The 23,232-nt window shown below is 39.7% G+C and overlaps 2 protein-coding genes across 10 annotated transcripts in view; both read right to left on the bottom strand.

The window, feature by feature from the left end:
• Positions 1 to 5,400, bottom strand: part of pacsin2 (protein kinase C and casein kinase substrate in neurons 2) — a 21,384-nt gene extending 15,984 nt beyond the window's left edge. For 3 of the 4 annotated variants that reach the window (XM_068219571.1, XM_068219570.1, XM_005168591.5), the window contains exon 1: positions 5,285 to 5,400. The gene's annotated coding sequence lies outside the window, so the exon portion shown is untranslated. The remainder of the gene's footprint in view (positions 1 to 5,284) is intronic. The other variant, NM_207069.2, reaches the window with a different exon arrangement.
• A 506-nt stretch (positions 5,401 to 5,906) lies between these two features.
• On the bottom strand, positions 5,907 to 18,523 carry ttll1 (tubulin tyrosine ligase-like family, member 1). 6 transcript variants are annotated; one of them, XM_073945806.1, is made up of 10 exons: positions 18,390 to 18,523; positions 17,609 to 17,813; positions 12,992 to 13,262; positions 12,537 to 12,717; positions 10,012 to 10,149; positions 9,835 to 9,943; positions 7,067 to 7,210; positions 6,901 to 6,987; positions 6,531 to 6,694; positions 5,907 to 6,359 (listed from the first exon to the last, which is right to left on the bottom strand). In XM_073945806.1, exons 3-10 carry the CDS (start codon positions 13,197 to 13,199, stop codon positions 6,233 to 6,235), a joined length of 1,158 nt encoding a protein of 385 aa, XP_073801907.1. In that variant the 5' UTR covers positions 13,200 to 13,262; positions 17,609 to 17,813; positions 18,390 to 18,523; the 3' UTR covers positions 5,907 to 6,232. The 6 variants fall into 6 exon arrangements, with proteins under 6 accessions (XP_073801907.1, XP_017210469.1, XP_073801905.1 ...); XM_017354980.3 differs by having other exon boundaries at positions 12,992 to 13,200; positions 17,698 to 17,816; XM_073945804.1 differs by having other exon boundaries at positions 17,609 to 17,816.
• Positions 18,524 to 23,232: the final 4,709 nt, after the last annotated feature.

Below are 23,232 nucleotides of genomic sequence, written 5' to 3' on the forward strand. Positions count from 1 at the left end.
TTCATTAGTAAACACAGAATGAGGAGCAGCGGTGCGCGCATGAACTCAAGAAACCCAGCCGCTCATGCAGCTCTCAGCATCAAGAACTCAAGCTTTCACCACAACAGATAAAGCCTTTCCAGGTGTTCTGCTCAGGCTTGAACACAACTGTACTGTACAACATGTCTCCGCCAGTGCTCCCAGACTACTATATGTGATTGATTAAACTCACACAAGAGCCAGTTTCACCTCTGACAGGTCCATAACAGAGCTTTCTCCTCAGAAATGTCCAGTAAATAGTCAATAAAGCCGACTCTCCTCCTCCAGATTGTGCTGTACGCTGTACACCAGAGCTGCTCGATATGTGGTTTCAGCATGGATATCGCAATATTCCACTACAGTGACGTCGCGGGATATACGCAATGTTCAGTCTGTGTTATAATAACTCATCATGAGCGTGTGTTCTTGATGTCTGGGGTTTTTAAAGCATTCAGGTTTAAGACATGCTCCCATTTGAGACTGTAAGACCGGTTCACATGGAAGCAATGATGAAACGCTGTATTCCAGCTGTAGATTTGTGCTTATAGATCGCCCCATTCAATTTAACATCATCAATTAACGAAATAAACGAACATGTCAACTTCACATTTCTCCAATTTCTCCTCCTGCAAACTCACATGTACACATCCATAACGCATGCTGATTTCCCTCAATTAAACACGTCTACAGATGGATACGGTCCTGATCCCACAACTCTGTGATTAGTAGTTTTGTACAATATAAACGATGCTTCAGTATAATGTTAACACATACTCTCTCTGTGAGTTAATATTTGAGATTTCACTGTAAATATCACATCTATAACGCTGGAACTGCTACTCAATAACATGAATCCCTCAGAAATCCAGCAGTAACTGGGAAAAACAGCTCGTCTTCATCTTTTCTCAATACTACTGCCATCATTTGCTTCAGTTCTTGTGCGAAAATCCATATTAAAAAAAAAAAAAAAAAAAAAAATATATATATATATATATATGAGCAATATCACACTCGTAGCAGTGCCATATGGCTGTATATCAGCACTGGTGGGTGGTGTGCGTTGCCTTAGTGCCCCCACCAGTGCCGATACAGCCATATGGCACTGCTACGAGTGTGATATTGCGTTTAGACGACAGTTTAACTTCATAATTGTGTATAAAAACATAATCAAACATGGAGAGTCTCAAAAACCCTTTGGTATGAGGAACTACTTTCTTCCGCGTTGGATTTAAATCATAAGCGTACAGTTTAACAGCTGTTAAAACAGTTAAAAGCATCTTTTACACTGTAGATCTGTAGTGTCTGCTTTCTGCTGGCTGTATGTGGGCGGAGTAATACACAAAGGGTGAAGAGGCTGTAGGAGTTCTGATATTGCAGAATATTGCACAGCTATCAGCCAATCAGATTTGAGAACCAGACAGAACTATTGTATAAATATATACAATATTTACAGTTAATCATTAAGACTTTATTTCTTCATCTGATGAACCCCTGGAGCAGTAGATCTCCTGCAGAGGCTGCTTCTCATTCACTACATCAGGAATAATGCAGATTATAATGCTCATTTAATGATAACTGCCTGTCAGACTCCATTAGGCTTGATCTAAATCATTATTTATTCATGAATAATCAAGCTTTGGCTTGCATGTTATTATGTTCACCTTGTTAGTTCACTGTCCTTCATTAAATATGGCAGATTTCATTAGATCTTTCCTTCATTTGTAAGCGTGTGCGTAATGTGTAGAGGATTTATTGTTACTTTATTATATTATCTGCAGAAAAGTATTGTACTTTCTTAATGAATCAGGCAATAAAACTGTCTGCCTTATGCATGTTACTGCCACTGTTGGCTGACGTTTGTCCACATGTGTGTGTGTGTGTGTGTGTGTGATCTACAATCAGTGCTTTCTGACAGCTCTGCTCAACACTCAACACTAATATTACCTTAAAGTCTTCAGTTCTGCTCTCAAAACACACACAAATACTGGAATAAAACTACAAAACAACAACTCAAGAACCACTGGAGCAGTACACCCTGGAGACACTGCTCACTAATCTCACTCACTCACTAAATCAATAATAATAATGATGATGATGATGATGATGATTCTGGGGTGGTGCAATGGCTCACTGGTGTCCCACTGTGGCCTAACAGCAAGAAGGTCTCTGGTTTGAGTCTCGGCTGGGTCAGTTGGTGTTTCTGTGTGGAGTTTGCATGTTCTCCCTGTGTTGGTGTGGGTTTTCTCCGGGTGCTCCGGTTTCCCCCACAGTCCAAACACATGCGCTATAGGGGAACTGATCAACTGAATTGGCTGTAGTGTATGGGCGTTACTCAGAACTGGGTTGCAGCTGGAAGGGCATCCGCTGTGTAAAACACTTGCTGGATAAGTTGGCGGTTCATTCCGCTGTGGCGACGCCAGATTAATAAAGGGACTAAGCTTTAAACAAAATGAACGAATGAATAAATGAATACATTTTAAAATTTGTTCATAAATTAATGTTTTTTTTTTATGTGTCTTATCGACTGAATAATGATTATAATAAAATCTAACAAAATGTATTGTATTTTTTATTTAATGCCATGTCAGCAAGCAAGGCTATTTTCATGGCAGGAACCTTTCAACAATAAATATACAATTTAAAAATCAACAAACAAAATAAAACATAAATTAAATAAGATTTTTTGTGTTAATACATGATAAAAATTCTAAAATCTTTTCTGGTTCCACTTTGTTAAAAATGTCCTTCAAAGAGTTCATTTCATAAAAAAGGCTTCTGGATTCAGTAAAAGCAGGGCAGTGCAGTAAAATGTGTTTTACAGTCAGAGGAGTTTTACAGCACAAACACTGAGTAGAGTTTTCACCTTGCAGCAAAAAACACGTGTTATTCTCGTATGCCCAATACGACATCTGGTAAAAACTACTTGATCAAATCGATTGTTAAAATGTCTTAAAATGCTGTGTGAAATTTTAGGTTGGATTTCATGTAATTTTAAAATCTAACAAATATTTTTTATTATTATTTAATTATCATGTAGCAGGACAAAAATAAATAAAGTAATAAAATCAATAATAATAAAACAAAAAATAAAGAAAACCCGTTTTCGGACTTAAAAATATAGTTACTGTTTAATTAAAGAATTCAGTTTTTACTTGCATATTATTACTGGTATTTAATATATATTGTTTAAACTTTACTTTGTTCCTTTACTGTTAATTTCCTTTGCTTGATGAATTCAGTGAAAAGTTTCTCTGTAGTTCCTCTTTTCCCTCAATGTTTACGGTTTCCTTAACTGTGTGCTGCTCATTTAAATGTGTGTGTGTGTGTGTGTGTGTGTGTGTGTGTGTGTGTGTGTTTATTACTTGCTTTTATTAATGACAGTTTCTACAGTAAATAAAGATTTGAATTCCCATTCTGCTAGTGTGGGTAAACTTCAGTAGTGTATTCAGGCTTAATGCAGGCTTCAAGTCAAATTTAAGCCTTTTTAAGACACTTTTAGGAGCATCATGAACGAAATGCTAGATTTACCCAGAGCTAAACACTAACCATCTTTTCTAATGACCCGTTAATACTGTAAATAGGATTTGTATTAATGTATTGTTTTAGAATTTACTTTAAAAATTAGCTGTAAACATGTAGATATATATATATATATATATGCGCTGTGTTTAGTGTTTGAGCGTTGTCAGATCTGATCCACACACTGATCTGATGTAGCTGAGTGACTGCAGATCCTACAGCTTGAGGAGATAAATGAATTAAAGTGAAGTCCTGGATGATCTCCTCAGCTCTTCATTAGTCAGAGTTCAGCTTCCTCATTTCTGTCTCTCTCCGTGACTCATTTCAGCGAGTCTTCAGATTCCTGACTGAGCCGCAGCGGATACACTCCGCTACTACTGCTCTCTCTGGAGGACCTGACGATCAGCTTGAACATGAACGCGGGAGCTGATCAGGTCACACACACACACACACACACACACAGCGGCCTGCAGCTCCTCTGAGATCCTGAATCTGCACAGTAACCACCTCAGCTCTGTGTGTGTGTGTGTGTGTGTGTGTGATGAAGCGAAGTGTGTGAATAATTCTGCAGCATCCCATAAGACTCAATCAACACCCGTCAGCAGATCCTGCTCATCAACACACTGGTGTCCTCCACATCTCCTGCTCTGTTGGGTTCTGGTGTGATGTCTGACTACTGTAGCTGTGTAATAACTCTAATCATTCAGCGGAGTGATATAGAGCTGCTCTAAACCTGCCGGAACTACTTTATCTGACAATAACCGAACACCTGAGAGCCAATCAGAGTCCAGCCTGACCCAAGGAGTGTTTACATTGTGAAAGCCAGCTCTGCTAAGTGCTACAGTGATGTATTAGCATGTTTCCATTATAAACAGACAGCAGACAGTAAGTGTTTAACTCATTAGCACTGTAAACGAACACTTCCTACTTACTAGTTTGACTAACTATGAAGAACATTAGGCTTCAGCTCGAGCTTTACACTGAGGTCAGTGAATAGCGGAGTCATTCAGTCAGGAAAACTTAATAATAATAATAATAATAACAACAATACGAGTCGCAAACCTACAGAAAGCGACACTGCATTAGCTCTGCCGGTAGAACCATCACCAGAAAACCAGCGCAGTGACGTCACTGATAAGGACCAGCGCTGCGCTTTGCTCGTGACGTCATTGTGCATGTGTATGACTTCACGGTTACTTCAGAACATTTCCAGATCATCCGAATGAATACAGTCAAACACAAAGCTCTGTCCAAACAAAACAACACAGCACCTGTTGAAACACACACACACACACACACACACACACACACACTGACGGCGGTTTCGAGCAGCGCTCGCGCCCCGCCCTGCCTCTCTGAAAGTTACACACACACTCCTGTCACAGGCGTATGAGCCCCTGACCTGCCATACACACACTGTTCTGACATTAACACACTTTTCTGACACACACACACACACACTGCTGAAGTGCCGTGAACACGTTGAATGTGTGAAGCTCAAACTCGAGCGCGGTCTAACGGAAGCACGCTGATAACGTCACGCCGCTGACTCACGGAGAGCCGCTGTAACGGAATAAAGCGCTGCTATGAACTCCGGAGGACAGCGGCTGACCCGCCGGTGAGCGATCCGTTACCGGGGACCGACCTCCGGACAGCGCCTGCCCTGCGCTCAGACTGACGCCCTCAGAAAGTTCCCCCGGTGTCCGCGAGAGCTGCGCGCGGTGTGTGCGCTGTGTTTGCCGGTTACCTGAGTGTGTTTGAGTCGCTCCGCCGCCCGCGTGTCTGTCCCGGAGAGTTTGCTCGACTTTTCTCCGTTTCTCATCGGTATTCGGCGACTGCAGCTGAGCGGAGGCGCGGCTCTCTGACGTCACATCCCCTGCGCGTGCATGAGCGAACTGTCGAGCGCGCACCCGCACGGACACTATTTACATTTAAAAAAAGTTTATAAAAGTCCAGTACAGCTGATAAACACGCGATTATTGATTATCTGCTTCAATCACCGCCAATATTAACGTGTACACCGTAATAAACAACTGACAAGAAACATTTATTACTCCTCATTAATGTGTCACGGTGGCCTCACAGCAAGAAGGTCTCTGGTTTGAGTCCCGGCTGAGTCAGTGTGTTTCTGTGTGGAGTTTGCATGTTCTCCCCGAGTTGGCATGGGTTTCCCCCACAGTTTAAACACATGCACTTTAGGGGAGCTGATCAACTAAACTGGCAGTAGTGTATGAGTGTGTGCGTAAATGAGTGTTTTGAGCTGGAAGGGCTTTCGCTATCTAAAACAAATGCTGGAATAGTTGGCGGTTCATTCCGCTGTGGACTAAGCAGAATGAATGTGTTTCAGTCACTTACACAGGAGACTGAGACTCTCTTAGAGACTTTATTCCTCTTATTTACAGCTTCTGAAAGTGTCTACACCTCAGGTACTCCTGCAGTCCTCATGGAAGATACTGTACAGTACATCACACTTCACTGGCTCTGCTGTTGTCTGCTGTCAGGTGTTTACCATCACGCCTGATCAGTATACTGCACCAATATCACAGCACCGCCTCTCTCAAATACACACACACACACACACACGCACACACACACACAGACGAAGAGTCCAGACAGCTGATCATCAGTGTCCTCCAGTCATGCAGGAGCAGCAGCGTCTCTCTGTATGTGTGTGTATGAGTGTGTGTGTGTGTGTTCACTTCCAGGTGGCTGGGAAAGGTCTGACCCCGCTCTGCCTCGTGCTCTTTGACCCCAAAGAGTGACCCGAGCGGCTGCGGAGATCTCGCTCTGTGCTCTCGCTCAGAGCCTGCTCCTCATCATACCTGCAGCACACACACACACACACACACACACACACACACACATTGGGTGTTTATTACTTTAGGAATAGAAGTTACACACACACATGCAGACACACTATATATTACACAATAACACACACTACACATTTTTAACACACACACACACACACACACACACACACAGCCACTCACAGCACTTGGTAGTGGCCGAGGGCCTCTTTGGGCAGGCTGCGGTTCCAGCGGCAGTCGGGGATCTCTGCGTTCGGGGTGACGATGTTCAGCGTGTCGTTGATCAGGTTATACTTCAGGATGCGGTCATTAGCAGTGCTGGAGGTCAGAGACGGAGACGCGTTCACCTGAAACACACACACACACACACACACACAGATAGGGAAGTAACCTGAGCTGAAAGCAGAATTGAGAAAACAAAGCCATAAGCCATCTTCAGCTGTGCTCAGTGCTCTAACAGCAGCTGCTTCACTTCACTGAGCACTATAAATGACAATATTAATGCTGATGATATGTGTGTGTGTGTGTGTGTGTGTGTGTGTGTGTGACTGACCTCGATCAGCCAGGGCTTCAGTCTGTCGTCGATGATGATGTCATAGCCGTAACACTCGAAGCAGTGCTTGTCGTTGTTCATGACAGGCTGCAGACAGAAACACACACACTCACGCTCACTGTCTGTAGTGTGTGTGTGTGTGTGTGTGTGTGTGTGTGAGACGTACAGCCACAGCTTTGAGCGACTGCACGATGATCCAGTGTATCTGGTCAAACAGGTGGTTGGTGACGTCGGGTCCGCGCGTGCTCTCCAGATACAGACGCAGGTTACTGACCGTCCACTTCCCCCCGTGCACATGATTATAGTCGTCCTGCGGGCACACACACACAACAGCTGATCACACACGCTCCTCCCATTTAACCCTGGATCCTCCATTTCGTTAACAATTCCACCCATTCACCAATAGCTCCTCCCCTCTTCATCCTCACCTCTCCTCTTCCTCATTGTCTCCTCCCCTTCACCAGTCTCTCCTCCCCTGCATCAACATTTCCTCCTCTTCAACAGTAGCTCCTCCCCTTAATTAACAGCCCCTCTTCATTATCAGCTCCTCCTTTATTAACAGCTCTTCCCCTTTAACAGTAGCTCCTCCCCTTGATTAATAGTTTCTCACCTTTACAGGTAGCTCCTCCCCTTCATTAACAGTTCGTCCCCTTTATCAATAGACCCTCCCCTTCATTAACAATTCCTCCCCGTCAGTAGCAGCTCTTCCCCTAAACTAACAATTCTTTCCTTACCTGCGAAGGGGAGGAGCTATTGATGAGGGGGAGGAGCTGATTATGAAGGAGGGGAGCTATTGAAGACAGGGGAGGAGCTATTGATGAAGGAGAAGAGCTACTAAATCAGGGGAAAAACTACTGATGAAGGGGAGGAGCTCATGATAAAGGGGAGGAGTTACTGATGAAGAGGAAGGACTACTGATGAAGGAGAGGAGCTCATGATTAAGGGAGGGGCTACTGCAGCTGACGATGAAGGGGAGGAGCTCATGATGAAGGGGAGGAGTTACTGATGAAGGAGAAAAGCTACTGAATAAGGGAGGGGCTGCTGCAGCTGATGATGAAGGGGAGGAGCTGTTGATAAAAAGGAGGAGTTATTGATGAAGGGGGAGGAGTTGGTGATGAAGGGGAGAGGTTACTGGAAACATGGAGGAATTATCAGTAGCTCCTCCCCTTCATCAACAGTTCCTCCTCTTCATCAGTAGCTCCTCCCATTTTCATGAGCTCCTCCCCTTCATCATCAGCTTCTCCCCTTTATCAAAAGCTCCTTACTTTTATCAGTAGCTCCTCTCCTTCATCATCAGCTCCTCCCCCTTTCTTCAACAGCTCCCCCTTCGTCAGTAGACCCTCCCCTTTATCATCAGCTCCTCCCCTTCATCAACAGTTCCTCCCGCTTCTTTAATAGTTCTTCGCCTGATTCAGTTGCTCTTCTCCTTTATCAGTAGCTCCTCCCCTTCAACAACAGCTCCTCCCTTTCATCAATAGCCCCTCCTCTTCAATAACATCTCCTCCTTTTCATCAGTAACTCCTCTCCTTAATCAGCATCCCTTTCCTTTCTTCAACAGCTCCTCCCCTTCATAATCAGCCCATGCCCTTTCTTTAACAGCCCCTCCTCTTTCTTTACCAGCTCCTCCCCTTCATCATCAGCTTCTCTCCTTCAACAGAAGGTCCTTCCCTCCATAATCAGCTCCTTTCCTTTCTTCATCAGCTCCTCCCCTTCAACAGTAACCCCTCCCCTTCATAATTAGCCCCTCACCTTTCTTCAACAGCCCCTCCCTTTCATCATTAGCTTCTCCCCTTCATCAAAAGCCCCTCCCCTTCAACAGCTCCTCGCCTTCATCAGTAGCTCCTCCACTTCATAATCAGCTCCTCCCTTTTCTTCAACAGCTCCTCCCCTTCATAATCCCCTCCCCTTTCTTCATCAGCTCCTCTCCTTCATAAGTAGCTCCTCCCCTTCATCATCAGTAGCCCCTCCTCTTCATAATCAGCTCCTCCCCTTTCTTCAACAGCTCTACCTTCATCATTAGCTCCTCCCCTTCATCATCAGTAGCCCCTCTTCATAATCACCTCCTCCCCTTTCTTCAACAGCTCTCCCTTCATCAGTAGCTCCTCCCCTTCATCATCAGTAGCCCCTCCTCTTCATAATCAACTCCTCCCCTTTCTTCAACAGCTCTCCCTTCATCAGTAGCTCCTCTCCTTCATAATCAGCTCCTCCCCTTTCTACAACAGCTCTCCCTTCATCAGTAGCTCCTCCTCTTCATAATCACCTCCTCCCCTTTCTTAAACAGCTCCCCCTTCATCAGTAGCTCCTCCCCTTCATAATCAGCTCCCCCTTCATCAGTAGCTCCTCCCCTTCATCATCAGTAAATCCTCTCCTTCATAATCAGCTCCTCCCCTTTCTTAAACAGCTCCCCCTTCATCAGTAGCTCCTCCCCTTCATAATCAGCTCCCCTTTCATCAGTAGCTCCTCCCCTTCATCATCAGTAGATCCTCTCCTTCATAATCAGCTCCTCCCCTTTCTTAAACAGCTCCCCCTTCATCAGTAGCTCCTCCCCTTCATAATCAGCTCCCCCTTTATCAGTAGCTCCTCCCCTTCATAATCAGCTCCTCCCTTTTCTTCAACAGCTCTCCCTTCATCAGTAGCTCCTCCCCTTCATAATCAGCTCCCCCTTTATCAGTAGCTCCTCCCCTTCATCATCAGCTCCTCCCTTTTCTTCAACAGCTCCCCCTTCATCAGTAGCCCTCCTCTTCATCATCAGCCCCTCCCCTTAATAATCAGCTCCTCCCTTTTCTTCAACAGCCCCTCCCCTTTATAATCAGCCCCTCCCTTTTCTTCATTAGCTCCTCCCCTACATCAGTAGCTCCTCAAACACAGACTGCCATCAGTGGCGTAAGCATCAGGAGAGAGTGTCGTGATCTGAAACGCCGGTGGTGGACTCACGCCGTGCTTCTGGATGGCCACGTTGGTGAGGTGCACGAACATGTTGTCCAGTTCGCTGGTGCTGGGGGTGTATTTGACAGTGCAGAAGCGGCAGAAGCCCAGTTTATACCTGCAACACAAGCGCTTTAGTGCAGTGAAGCGGACATTCAGCCTTACTCTGAGCTCTCCTGCACCCACATGTAGCACTTGAGCGGCCGGTAGGTGGTGACCAGCACGTAGAGCCGCAGGTCAAACTTCTTCCCGCCGATCAGCAGAGGGTTGTCGATGTACAGCGAGATCACGTACGCCTCCTTCCCACTGTTCGCCGCCACAAACCTGAACACAGACCACAATCAGCCCATCTAGGCCCTGCATGAGCAGCAGAACACTGATGATCAAATACAGGCGGTCTGAATACTGGATCAGTCGAGAGATCCCGAGTCTGATATTCCCAGATAACACCCGCTGAACAACACAGACTCATGCAGGAGCTGAGGATCAGCCTCAGTCAAGACACTCAGGTTTATATTGGCTGTTGTTCAGATGAATAGTATCCAGTTTAAATTGTGCTGCAGTATTGTCAGGGTAAAGTGAAGGCATTACATGTTACAGTATGTGCAACTGTATGTGTTTTGAGATGTACTGTAGTGTACTGTAGAACAGCTGTGCTTCAGGCTATAGTGAGGATATCAGAAACACACTACAGTACTGAATTTAATAGACAGTTGTACAGTATTGACATGCTATTTCAGTGTTCCTACACTGTAGAGTGGCCAAAGTAATTAGAGTATTTTCTAGTTCTTTATATATTATTTATTTATTCCCACGTCAGCTACTTATGGATATGTTTTCATGTCAGGACTAATAATTTAATGCACATTCAATGAGGGATTATACAAATGAAAACTGTTCTAAAATATAATACGGTTTTATTACATACTGCTTGCACTACTTAGTTTGTCCACAAGAGCTCAGTGCTGAGGCGCTGTTTTCACAGAACATTAACACCACTGAAGAGGATATTAACCACAGACATGATGAGCTGAGAAGTGCATGTGTTGAGTTCAGCTTCTGTACTCTACACCACAACAAACACATTACTATTATTAATATTATCAGGGTTGCCAAATACCACACATCAGACTCTGTCTATCACTCTGCCCACATAAATCTCCCACCAATCTGGCAACCCTGCATGTGATGTGAAACCAACCTCAGCTTTTAACTGGGGTGAGTTTTAATATGTAATTGAAGTGACGGATCCGCTACGCTGCTGTTTGCAAGCATTTTTGGTAAACATTACAGCTAATGATGCACTGATTACAGCATACATGACATTTACAGGATCATTGTACTCTGGAGAGTGATGGAGAAGCGACATTTACATGCTCTTCCTGTCTAACCATACCGCTTTTAATTAAATAAGTGTTCTATATGTGAGTTTATTATTAATTTACTTAATATTATTCAATGAATATTAATGCAATAATTATATTGCATAATAATATTGATTAATATTTGGATTACAGAATACTATTTGTGCAGTAATCAATTAATATATATATATATATATATATATATATATATTTTTTTTTTTTGATTATTTTTTATTTATTTATTTATTTTAGGTTAAAGGTGGGTTTAAGTAGGACAACTATGGTCAGATCATTGTGTGTGGGTCATTGTGTTCCTGTAGGGCTCTTTAATAATGTCTGCTAGTCTTGTTTCTGAACAAATCTGCTTCCCTTCTCAGTTTAGGTTAATCATTCGAGTATTTAGACATGATTCAACACTAGATTTGTTAATGTGAAATTTGTAGAATTTGTAAAAAATGTTTTATTAATAATTCTCAATTACCAGCCAGACTTACAATGCTGCTAAAAAGGAATGAATCTGCATTTAATATAACGCATGCATCCCCTGATATGTGCAGTATATACAGACGAACTGAAGCTAAATCAGGATCAAATCTACAAGAAGAATACAAGTCATATGACACTGATTATGTTCAATAGAGTCAACTAAACTGAACGTAATGAGTATGCAGGACTGATCTCTAGTGGATGAACTGGGTATTGCAGACCACATTCAAAATAGTGAAGAGGATTCTTCACCCGGCTCGTCCTTACACTGACACACACACACAGGTTGCCAGATTGACAGCACAGGCAGAAGCGAGCATGCCTGATGATCCAGCTCAGCTAATGTTTACGTTTGTAATATTTATATTATCTGCTAATTATAAACCACCTCATGTGTATTTTAATATCTAATATCTGCGTCTCCTTTTAGAGGCTGCTGCTGTCCTCCAGAGGGCGCATCTTCAGCTGCCACACACACTGACCGCCTTCAAGACTGAATTCCACCATCTGGCAACCCGGAGTGCTGAAATATAATTGGCTAAACTGGCAGTGGGCGGGTCATAGAGGTCAACACAAAGACTGACGTTCTGGCACAGAATGCACAGCAGAACACCTGACGTCAGCAGAGTGTTTCAGATCAACAGACATGTCCAGCTAGCAGGATTCTGACATATCTGCACACATATGAGGGTCTTCTTCATTTCGAAGGGTCAAAACGTGCACATTTAGACCTGCTGTGGCCTAAAATTGTAATAAGCAGACTATTTATTAAGACCACTTAGAATAAAAGTATATACTCAGACTGGTGTAGGTCTTGTGTGCGAGTATTATTATTGTGTGTGTGTGTGTGTGTAGGCTCACGTGGACGTGCGGCTGTCGCGGGACCACTTCTTGATCTGCGAGAGCTTGTTGATGAGGAAGATGCCTTTGCCCTGGGCTTTCCCGCAGGGCTTCATGATCCAGGTGCTGGACGGACTCTTGCGGAACTCCTCCACGAACAGGTTATAGTCCGCCGGCAGCATGAACGTCACCGGCACGAAATCTGAAGAGCACACACACAGTAAGAGGGCCGCTGTTTCGAGTCTTTGCTGGGTCAGTTGGTGTTTCTGTGTGGAGTTTGCATGTTCTCCCCGAGTTGGCGTGGGTTTCCTCTGGGTGCTCCGGTACAGTCCAAACACATGCGCTATAGGGGAACTGATCAGCTGTAGTGTATGAGTGTGTGTGTGTGAATGAGTGTGTATGGGTGTTTTCCAGGACTGGGTTGCAGCTGGAAGGACATCTGCTGTGTAAATATATGCACACACACACTCCCTCACCCAGATAGATGTATTTTCCGCTGTCGTCCTTCTCGGCGAGCGCGCTGTTCTCCTTCTCCAGCTCTCGGCGGTAGCGCTTGATGTTCTTGATCATCAGGTCTTTGCGCGTCAGCTCGTAGTGGTTGGGGAAGTGGTTCACCATCTGATCGTCCGTCAGCCGGTAGCCCGTGTCCACGCTGAACACCGTGCGGATGGTCTGGATGCTCATCCTGCAGAGAACGACACACACACACTGAGGATTTCCACCGCCTGACGGGGGCTGAAGATGACGCTGTAGACCTGACTGATGGACAACACCCACACTGAGCCCACATGATGGATTCACACACACACACACACACACACACACACACACACACACACACACACACACACACACACACACACACACACACACACACACATCTGAAGTAGACATATGCTCATATCCAGTAACTCTATATATATAGTGCTAATGAACCATAACCCCAGGCTGCAGTGCTGATGGTGGACACTAGAGGGCACTGCATGCAGTTAAAATGAAGCTGCAGGTGGACCCTCCACCGTTTGAGCTCATCCTGTTACAGAAGACTGAGCTCACACACACACACCAATATAAGCAGAGCCCAGCTGATGAGGATGTGTGTGTGTGTGTGCGGTGACTCAGGGCTGTCTCAGGGCTCAGGAGCTCCTCTGTGTGTACAAACACACAGTCAATAATCCACCATGAGTGACCTGATGACACTATGAGCAGCTCTACTGACTGTCTGTCTCTGTGTGTGTGTGTGTGTGTGTGTGTGTGTGTGAATAAGCGAGTGGATGAGTGAATTAATGAATAGATGGCAGAATGAGCAAATTAATGAATCACTAAATGACTTCAGGTGCGTTCGACATGAAGCTCAGCTGCAGCCGGTGATCAACGAGATTAGCCGAGCGCAGGCGGGGCGGAGTTGAAAACGGAGCCGTCAAGACGGTCAGCTGGACACTTCGGGACTCAAAGTTGCTGCAGTCATGATGACCAATCACATGGCGTCATCATATATATATATTTTTTTTTTGTTATTTTTATTTATAACAACAAAACATTTACAAATAAAACAGAATACAGGCTCTTCAAACTGTAGTTCCTTTTTAAACAATAAGAGAGAATTATGAATAAAATATATAACAAATGCATGAGAGAAATAAGAGGAAATGAGAGGTTAATATAAACATAAAAACGAACAGGTCTATTAAATACAAAGCAATAAGCATAAATTCTAGGAGTTAAACATCAATCTTTAGGCTAATACTTCTTGTTTAAATATGCTAAAAAAAAGGGTTTACATATATGTACATTTATAGATATAAAAATTTCCCATGTAAAAAGCAAAACAAGGTGTTTTGATTAGGTCTTAATAAATGACATTATTTTGGATGATGATTGAATTTTCAAAAAAGCATTTTAATCCAAAAAGATTGTGTTGAAAAGAACAAAAGGTAAAATAAGTGAGCTATGTAGAAGTTTCCCAGAAAGAGCAGGTAGCCTTTAAACTGCTAGACAGGAAATAAAATATATATTTATATTATAATAATAAAGCCATTTTATAATTATTTAATAAAAATGTTCTTTACTTTAATTTGTTAAGAGAGCTTTAGGGGGGCAGGATCAATGATGATGATTTTCTTATTTCAAGTCTGTAAGACTTATTTGAGTTCATATTTAGGTTATTCACTAAAATATACACTAAAATATATCATTTAAATCGTTCATGGAGATGAATGCAGTAAATAGTCTGTATAAAAAAGTTAAAAAATAAACCTGTGCAAACAAGCTAACCTTTATAACCAGATTATTTAACAAAAGATGATTACTGCAGTAAAATATTTGTAGTCTTTTAATAAGCAAGATGTGTACAGGATAGAGAGGGTGTGAAAAGTGAATTGTTTGTTTTGAAACTTTTGAATCGGAATTTGTCCAATTATAAACCCGAAATACACGTGTTTGTTGTCATGTGGTGAACTCGGCCAATCGTGTGATATCGGTGTCGTCATCAAAGCTCCTGCAGTCGCTCTTCAGAAGCTGCATGGTCTGAGTTTGCCGTCTGATCTCGGAGCGCTGTCGCGGTACTTTGATGCCACATGTGACAGTCACGTGGCGTCGGCGCAGCATCAATCCGGACAAGATTTCTAACCAGAATGCACCGCTTTAAGACAGATTTCGATCGATCTGCGCAGCGCTGCATGAAGTCGAACGCACCTTTCGTGTGTGAATGATTGAGTGTGAAAGTCTGTGTGAAATGTGGGAATGAATGTGGGAATAAATGAGTGAGTGAATGAATGAATACATAAATGAGAGAATGAATGCAAAAATGAGTGAATGAATGAATGAGTGAATGAATGAATGAGTGAATGAATGAATAAGTGAATGAATGAATGAGTGAATGAATGAATAAATGAGTGAATGAATGAGTGAGTGAGTAAATAAATAAATGAGTGAGTGAATGAACAAATGAGTGAATGAATAAAATAAATAAATGAGTTAGTGAGTGAATGAATGAATGACTGAGTGAATGAATAAATAAATGAGTGAATGAATGAGTGAGTGAATGAATAAATAAATAAATGAGTGAGTGAATGAATGAGTGAGTGAATGAATAAATAAATGAGTGAATGAGTGAGTGAATGAATAATGAGTGAATGAATAAATAAATGAGTGAATGAATGACTGAGTAAATGAATGAGTGGGTGAATGAATAAATAAATGAGTGAGAGAGAATGAATAAATAAATGAGTGAGTGAATTAATAAAACAGATTAGTAAATGAGTGAGTAAATGAATAAATAAATGAGTGAATTAATAAATAAATGAGTAAGTGAGTGAATGAATAATTAAATGGGTGAGTGAATGAGTGAGTGAATGAATAAATGAGTGAATGAATGAGTAAGTGAATGAGTGACTGAGTGAATTAATAATTAAATGAGTGAATAAATGAATTAATGAATAAATAAATGAGTAAATGAATGAATGTGTTCATAAATAAATAAGTGAATGAGTGAATTAGTGAATGTGTGTATGAATGAGTGTGAATTAATAAATAAGTGAATAAGTGAATGAATAGATAAATGAGTGAATGAATGAGTGAGTGAGTGAGTGAGTGAGTGAATAAATAAATAAGTGAATGATTGAGTGGGTGAATTAATAAATACATCAGTGAATGATTGAGTTAGTAAATGAATAAATGAGTGAATGAATGAGTGAGTAAATGAATAAATAAATGACTGAATGAATGCATTAATGAATAAATAAATGAGTAAATGAATGAATAAATAAGTAAATGAATGAATAAATGAGTGAATGAATGAGTGAGTGAATGAATAAATAAATGAGTAAATGAATGAGTAAATGAAAAAATAAATGAGTTGATGAATAAGTGAGTGAATCATTAAATGATTGAATAAATGAATGAGTGAGTGAATGAATGAATGAATAAATAAACAAGTGAATGAATGAGCGAATAAATGAATAAATAAATAAGTGAATGAATGAGTGAATGAATGAATAAATAAACAAGTGAATGAATGAGCGAATAAATGAATAAATAAATGAGTGAATGAATGAGTGAGTAAATAAATAAATAAATGAGTGAGGCAATGAATAAATAAATGAGTGAATGAATGAGTGTGAGAATAAATAAATAAGTGAGTGAATAAATGAGTGAATGAATTGGTGAATGTGTGTATGAATGAATGTGAGAATGAATAAATAAACGAGTGAATGAATGAGTGAATGAATAAATTAAATAAGTAAATGAGTGAGTGAATTGGTAAATGTGTGTATGAATGAGTGTGAGGATGAACGTGTGAGTGAATGAGTGAGTGAGCGAACAAATGAGTGAATGAGTGATTGAGTGAATGAATGAGTGAGTGAATTAATGAATAAATGGATGAGTGAGCAAATGAACAAATCAGTGAGTGACTGAGTGTGTGAATGAATGAGTGTGAGTTTGTAAATGAGTGAATGTGTGAGTGAGTGAATGAGTAAATGAACAAGTGAGTGTGTGTGTATAAGAGTCTGTGTGAAATAAGGAGTGAATGTGTAAGGGGTTAAATGTATGAGTGTGTGAATGAGTGAGTAAATGCATGAGTGAGTGTGAGTCTGTGAATAAATTAGTGCGTGAATGAATGAGTAAATGTGTGAGTCAGTGAATGAATGAGTGACTGAATAAATATCTGAATGAATGAATGAATGAGTGAATTAGTGAATGTATGAATGAGTGAGTAAATGAATAAGTGAATTAGTGAGTAAACAAATAAGTGAATAAATGAGTGATTGATTTAGTGAGTGAATGAATGAATGAATGAAAAAAATAATGAGTGAATCAGTGATTGATTGAGTGAGTGAATGAAAAAAGTAGAGTGAAAGAGTGAGTGAATAAATAAATGGGTGACTGAATACCCGAGTAAGTGGATGAATTAGTGAGTGAATAATTAAATAAATGAGTGAATAAATAATTGATTGAGTGAATGAATGTGAGTAAGAATGAATGAATTAATCAATAAATAAATTGTGTATGAATGAGTGTAAAAATGAATGAGTGAGTGTGAGTGAATGAGTGAGTGAGCAAGTGAATAAATAAATGAGTGAATTATTGAGTACATAAATGAGTGAGTGAATGAATAAACATTCAGAGAGTGTGAATGAATGTGTGAGCGAGAGTGTGAATGGATGAGTGAATTGTGTCTTGCCAGTAGAAGTTCCAGTCTTCGCTGTCCGTCACCTGGATCCATCCTCTCTTCTCAAAGTTATTGATCAGCACAGACTTCTCAATGTCCGTCACCCACTTCACCTTACCGGCCATCAGCTCCTGAAACACACACACACACACACACACACACACACACACACACACACACACACACACACACACACACACACTATAATAAACCATCACAGAGATTCTAATGTTACAAACAATCCCATTCACCATGACAACTGCACATCTGACTGATGACAATGTGCTTCATCATCATCATCATCATCAGTTTTAACAAGCCATCAATAGAAGTTTCCCTTTACTACAGTCTTACTACTAATGTATGATGTCAAGAGGGTCAAACTCGGGGCTGTATGAACCCTTCACTCACTCTGTGATGGATGATGATGATGATGATGATGATGGTGTTTTACTGCTGTCAGGAATGTCAGTCTGCTTGTCTATATTGTCACCATGTTTTATTAACAGTATTGTCCACATTACTGCATGTATTCAGGTCGGTTACAGCAGATCTGCTGTGTTTATTATGGGCTGTCCGTCGCTCCGGGCTGCCTCTGTCTGTGTGTCAGCGCCAGCAGCAGCAGCTCCTCCTCCTCCTCCACCGTCTTGTCCTCCGCTGGTGAGCGGATGTGCTGTAAATATGTGTCTATAATCAGTACTCACAGTGTCGGCTGTCCGCGCTGACTGAAATCACTTCATCCTCCACACTGAACACGGAGAAATGCGCTGATTCAGAGCCTCAGCATCTCCGCATCATAGCAACGGCTGCTCACTTCCGCGTAGATCACGTCACTTCCGGAATGACGCGTACGACTGTCGAATTTCATTTAATAAGTGCAAACACATTCACAAAGAAGTTGTGCTCATTAATAATTATGTTTATCTGCTAGTTTTTTTTGTAATTGTAATGTAATTCACTTTGCTTTTGCCGTACATTTTTTATTTTGTGTAACCTTGTATTCATTCTTTTGTTTTAGTCACAGGTCGCTATCTGGAGCTCTAGTACACATTAATATACAGTAATATACACCCTTTCCAGCACCAGTCAACAATTAAACACACTGCAGTGCAGCAAATACACACGGTCAACAAGTGTAGCTGCAATAGGGCGTCGCTATAGTGTGGTGTGGTGGTGACAGATCGACAACACGAGTCCTGAACTAAGTGTTGGGTTTAATCTCTGAGATAAACATGATTCTGAGTGTAATCTAGTGTAATAATCTCTGAGATAGACATGATTCTGAGTGTAATCTAGTGTAATAATCTCTGAGATAGACATGATTATTAGTGTAATCTAGTGTAATCTCTGAGATAGACATGATTATGAGTGTAATCTAGTGTAATAATCTCTGAGATAGACATGATTATTAGTGTAATCTAGTGTAATAATCTCTGAGATAGACATGATTATGAGTGTAATCTAGTGTAATAATCTCTGAGATAGACATGATTATTAGTGTAATCTAGTGTAATCTCTGAGATAGACATGATTATGAGTGTAATCTAGTGTAATAATCTCTGAGATAGACATGATTATGAGTGTAATCTAGTGTAATAATCTCTGAGATAGACATGATTATGAGTGTAATCTAGTGTAATAATCTCTGAGATAGACATGATTCTGAGTGTAATCTAGTGTAATCTCTGAGATAGACATGATTATTAGTGTAATCTAGTGTAATAATCTCTGAGATAGACATGATTATGAGTGTAATCTAGTGTAATAATCTCTGAGATAGACATGATTCTGAGTGTAATCTAGTGTAATCTCTGAGATAGACATGATTATGAGTGTAATCTAGTGTAATAATCTCTGAGATAGACATGATTATGAGTGTAATCTAGTGTAATAATCTCTGAGATAGACATGATTCTGAGTGTAATCTAGTGTAATCTCTGAGATAGACATGATTATTAGTGTAATCTAGTGTAATAATCTCTGAGATAGACATGATTCTGAGTGTAATCTAGTGTAATCTCTGAGATAGACATGATTATTAGTGTAATCTAGTGTAATAATCTCTGAGATAGACATGATTATGAGTGTAATCTAGTGTAATAATCTCTGAGATAGACATGATTATGAGTGTAATCTAGTGTAATCTCTGAGATAGACATGATTCTGAGTGTAATCTAGTGTAATCTCTGAGATAAACATGATTATGAGTGTAATCTAGTGTAATCTCTGAGATAAACATGATTATGAGTGTAATCTAGTGTAATCTCTGAGATAAACATGATTATTAGTGTAATCTAGTGTAATAATCTCTGAGATAGACATGATTATGAGTGTAATCTAGTGTAATCTCTGAGATAAACATGATTATGAGTGTAATCTAGTGTAATAATCTCTGAGATAGACATGATTATGAGTGTAATCTAGTGTAATCTCTGAGATAGACATGATTATGAGTGTAATCTAGTGTAATAATCTCTGAGATAGACATGATTATTAGTGTAATCTAGTGTAATAATCTCTGAGATAGACATGATTATGAGTGTAATCTAGTGTAATAATCTCTGAGATAGACATGATTATTAGTGTAATCTAGTGTAATCTCTGAGATAGACATGATTATGAGTGTAATCTAGTGTAATAATCTCTGAGATAGACATGATTATGAGTGTAATCTAGTGTAATAATCTCTGAGATAGACATGATTATGAGTGTAATCTAGTGTAATAATCTCTGAGATAGACATGATTCTGAGTGTAATCTAGTGTAATCTCTGAGATAGACATGATTATTAGTGTAATCTAGTGTAATAATCTCTGAGATAGACATGATTATGAGTGTAATCTAGTGTAATAATCTCTGAGATAGACATGATTCTGAGTGTAATCTAGTGTAATCTCTGAGATAGACATGATTATGAGTGTAATCTAGTGTAATAATCTCTGAGATAGACATGATTATGAGTGTAATCTAGTGTAATAATCTCTGAGATAGACATGATTCTGAGTGTAATCTAGTGTAATCTCTGAGATAGACATGATTATTAGTGTAATCTAGTGTAATAATCTCTGAGATAGACATGATTCTGAGTGTAATCTAGTGTAATCTCTGAGATAGACATGATTATTAGTGTAATCTAGTGTAATAATCTCTGAGATAGACATGATTATGAGTGTAATCTAGTGTAATAATCTCTGAGATAGACATGATTATGAGTGTAATCTAGTGTAATCTCTGAGATAGACATGATTCTGAGTGTAATCTAGTGTAATCTCTGAGATAAACATGATTATGAGTGTAATCTAGTGTAATCTCTGAGATAAACATGATTATGAGTGTAATCTAGTGTAATCTCTGAGATAAACATGATTATTAGTGTAATCTAGTGTAATAATCTCTGAGATAGACATGATTATGAGTGTAATCTAGTGTAATCTCTGAGATAAACATGATTATGAGTGTAATCTAGTGTAATCTCTGAGATAGACATGATTCTGAGTGTAATCTAGTGTAATCTCTGAGATAAACATGATTATGAGTGTAATCTAGTGTAATCTCTGAGATAAACATGATTATGAGTGTAATCTAGTGTAATCTCTGAGATAAACATGATTATTAGTGTAATCTAGTGTAATAATCTCTGAGATAGACATGATTATGAGTGTAATCTAGTGTAATAATCTCTGAGATAGACATGATTATGAGTGTAATCTAGTGTAATCTCTGAGATAGACATGATTCTGAGTGTAATCTAGTGTAATCTCTGAGATAAACATGATTATGAGTGTAATCTAGTGTAATCTCTGAGATAGACATGATTCTGAGTGTAATCTAGTGTAATCTCTGAGATAAACATGATTATGAGTGTAATCTAGTGTCATCTCTGAGATAAACATGATTATTAGTGTAATCTAGTGTAATAATCTCTGAGATAGACATGATTATGAGTGTAATCTAGTGTAATCTCTGAGATAGACATGATTATGAGTGTAATCTAGTGTAATCTCTGAGATAAACATGATTATGAGTGTAATCTAGTGTAATAATCTCTGAGATAAACATGATTATGAGTGTAATCTAGTGTAATCTCTGAGATAAACATGATTATGAGTGTAATCTAGTGTAATCTCTGAGATAAACATGATTATGAGTGTAATCTAGTGTAATCTCTGAGATAGACATGATTATTAGTGAAATCTAGTGTAATAATCTCTGAGATAGACATGATTATGAGTGTAATCTAGTGTAATAATCTCTGAGATAGACATGATTATGAGTGTAATCTAGTGTAATAATCTCTGAGATAGACATGATTATGAGTGTAATCTAGTGTAATCTCTGAGATAGACATGATTCTGAGTGTAATCTAGTGTAATCTCTGAGATAAACATGATTATGAGTGTAATCTAGTGTAATCTCTGAGATAAACATGATTATGAGTGTAATCTAGTGTAATCTCTGAGATAAACATGATTATTAGTGTAATCTAGTGTAATAATCTCTGAGATAGACATGATTATGAGTGTAATCTAGTGTAATAATCTCTGAGATAGACATGATTATGAGTGTAATCTAGGGTAATCTCTGAGATAGACATGATTCTGAGTGTAATCTAGTGTAATCTCTGAGATAGACATGATTATGAGTGTAATCTAGTGTAATCTCTGAGATAAACATGATTATTAGTGTAATCTAGTGTAATAATCTCTGAGATAGACATGATAATGAGTGTAATCTAGTGTAATAATCTCTGAGATAGACATGATTATTAGTGTAATCTAGTGTAATCTCTGAGATAGACATGGTTGTGAGTGTAATCTAGTGTAATCTCTGAGATAGACATGATTATGAGTGTAATCTAGTGTAATAATCTCTGAGATAAACATGATTATGAGTGTAATCTAGTGTAATCTCTGAGATAGACATGGTTGTGAGTGTAATCTAGTGTAATCTCTGAGATAGACATGATTATGAGTGTAATCTAGTGTAATCTCTGAGATAAACATGATTATGAGTGTAATCTAGTGTAATCTCTGAGATAAACATGATTATGAGTGTAATCTAGTGTAATCTCTGAGATAGACATGATTATGAGTGTAATCTAGTGTAATCTCTGAGATAGACATGATTATGAGTGTAATCTAGTGTAATCTCTGAGATAGACATGGTTATGAGTGTAATCTTGTGTAATCTCTGAGATAGATAGGCTATAGGCTAATAAGAAACAGAAAGCTTTGATAGGATCATGAGTATAATCTGAGATGATCGTGATTTCAGGAGTTCGCCTCGTTCAGTCATGACCACTGTACTTCCAGACTTTACTCAATATTTCTTACTGTTGTTTTAAAGACATCGCTTACCTTACAATATCACTGTCTCCGAACTGTGCTGTATTACTATTGAGTTACAAAAATACCTAGAGAAACTGAACTTAAAGGCAAAATATGACTTTCTAATTATATTATTCAAAAATACCAAATCATGTCTAGAAACACTTATGCTCACTGTCAAAGGCTACATTATTTATGGCATTCATTACGACATAATTCA

Source organism: Danio rerio, chromosome 4, assembly GCF_049306965.1.
Source record: "Danio rerio strain Tuebingen ecotype United States chromosome 4, GRCz12tu, whole genome shotgun sequence".
In the NCBI taxonomy this organism is placed as follows: Eukaryota; Metazoa; Chordata; class Actinopteri; order Cypriniformes; family Danionidae; genus Danio; species Danio rerio.

Coding starts and splice junctions, on each gene's coding strand:
- ttll1 (XM_017354980.3), bottom strand. CDS start 17,810: ATGGCCGGTAAGGTGAAGTGGGTGACGGACATTGAGAAGTCTGTGCTG. Junction 12,718..12,991: donor CGGAAAATACATCTATCTGG/GTGAGGGAGTGT, acceptor TGTGCTCTTCAG/ATTTCGTGCCGGTGACGTTC. Junction 9,944..10,011: donor CGGCCGCTCAAGTGCTACAT/GTGGGTGCAGGA, acceptor CTTGTGTTGCAG/GTATAAACTGGGCTTCTGCC.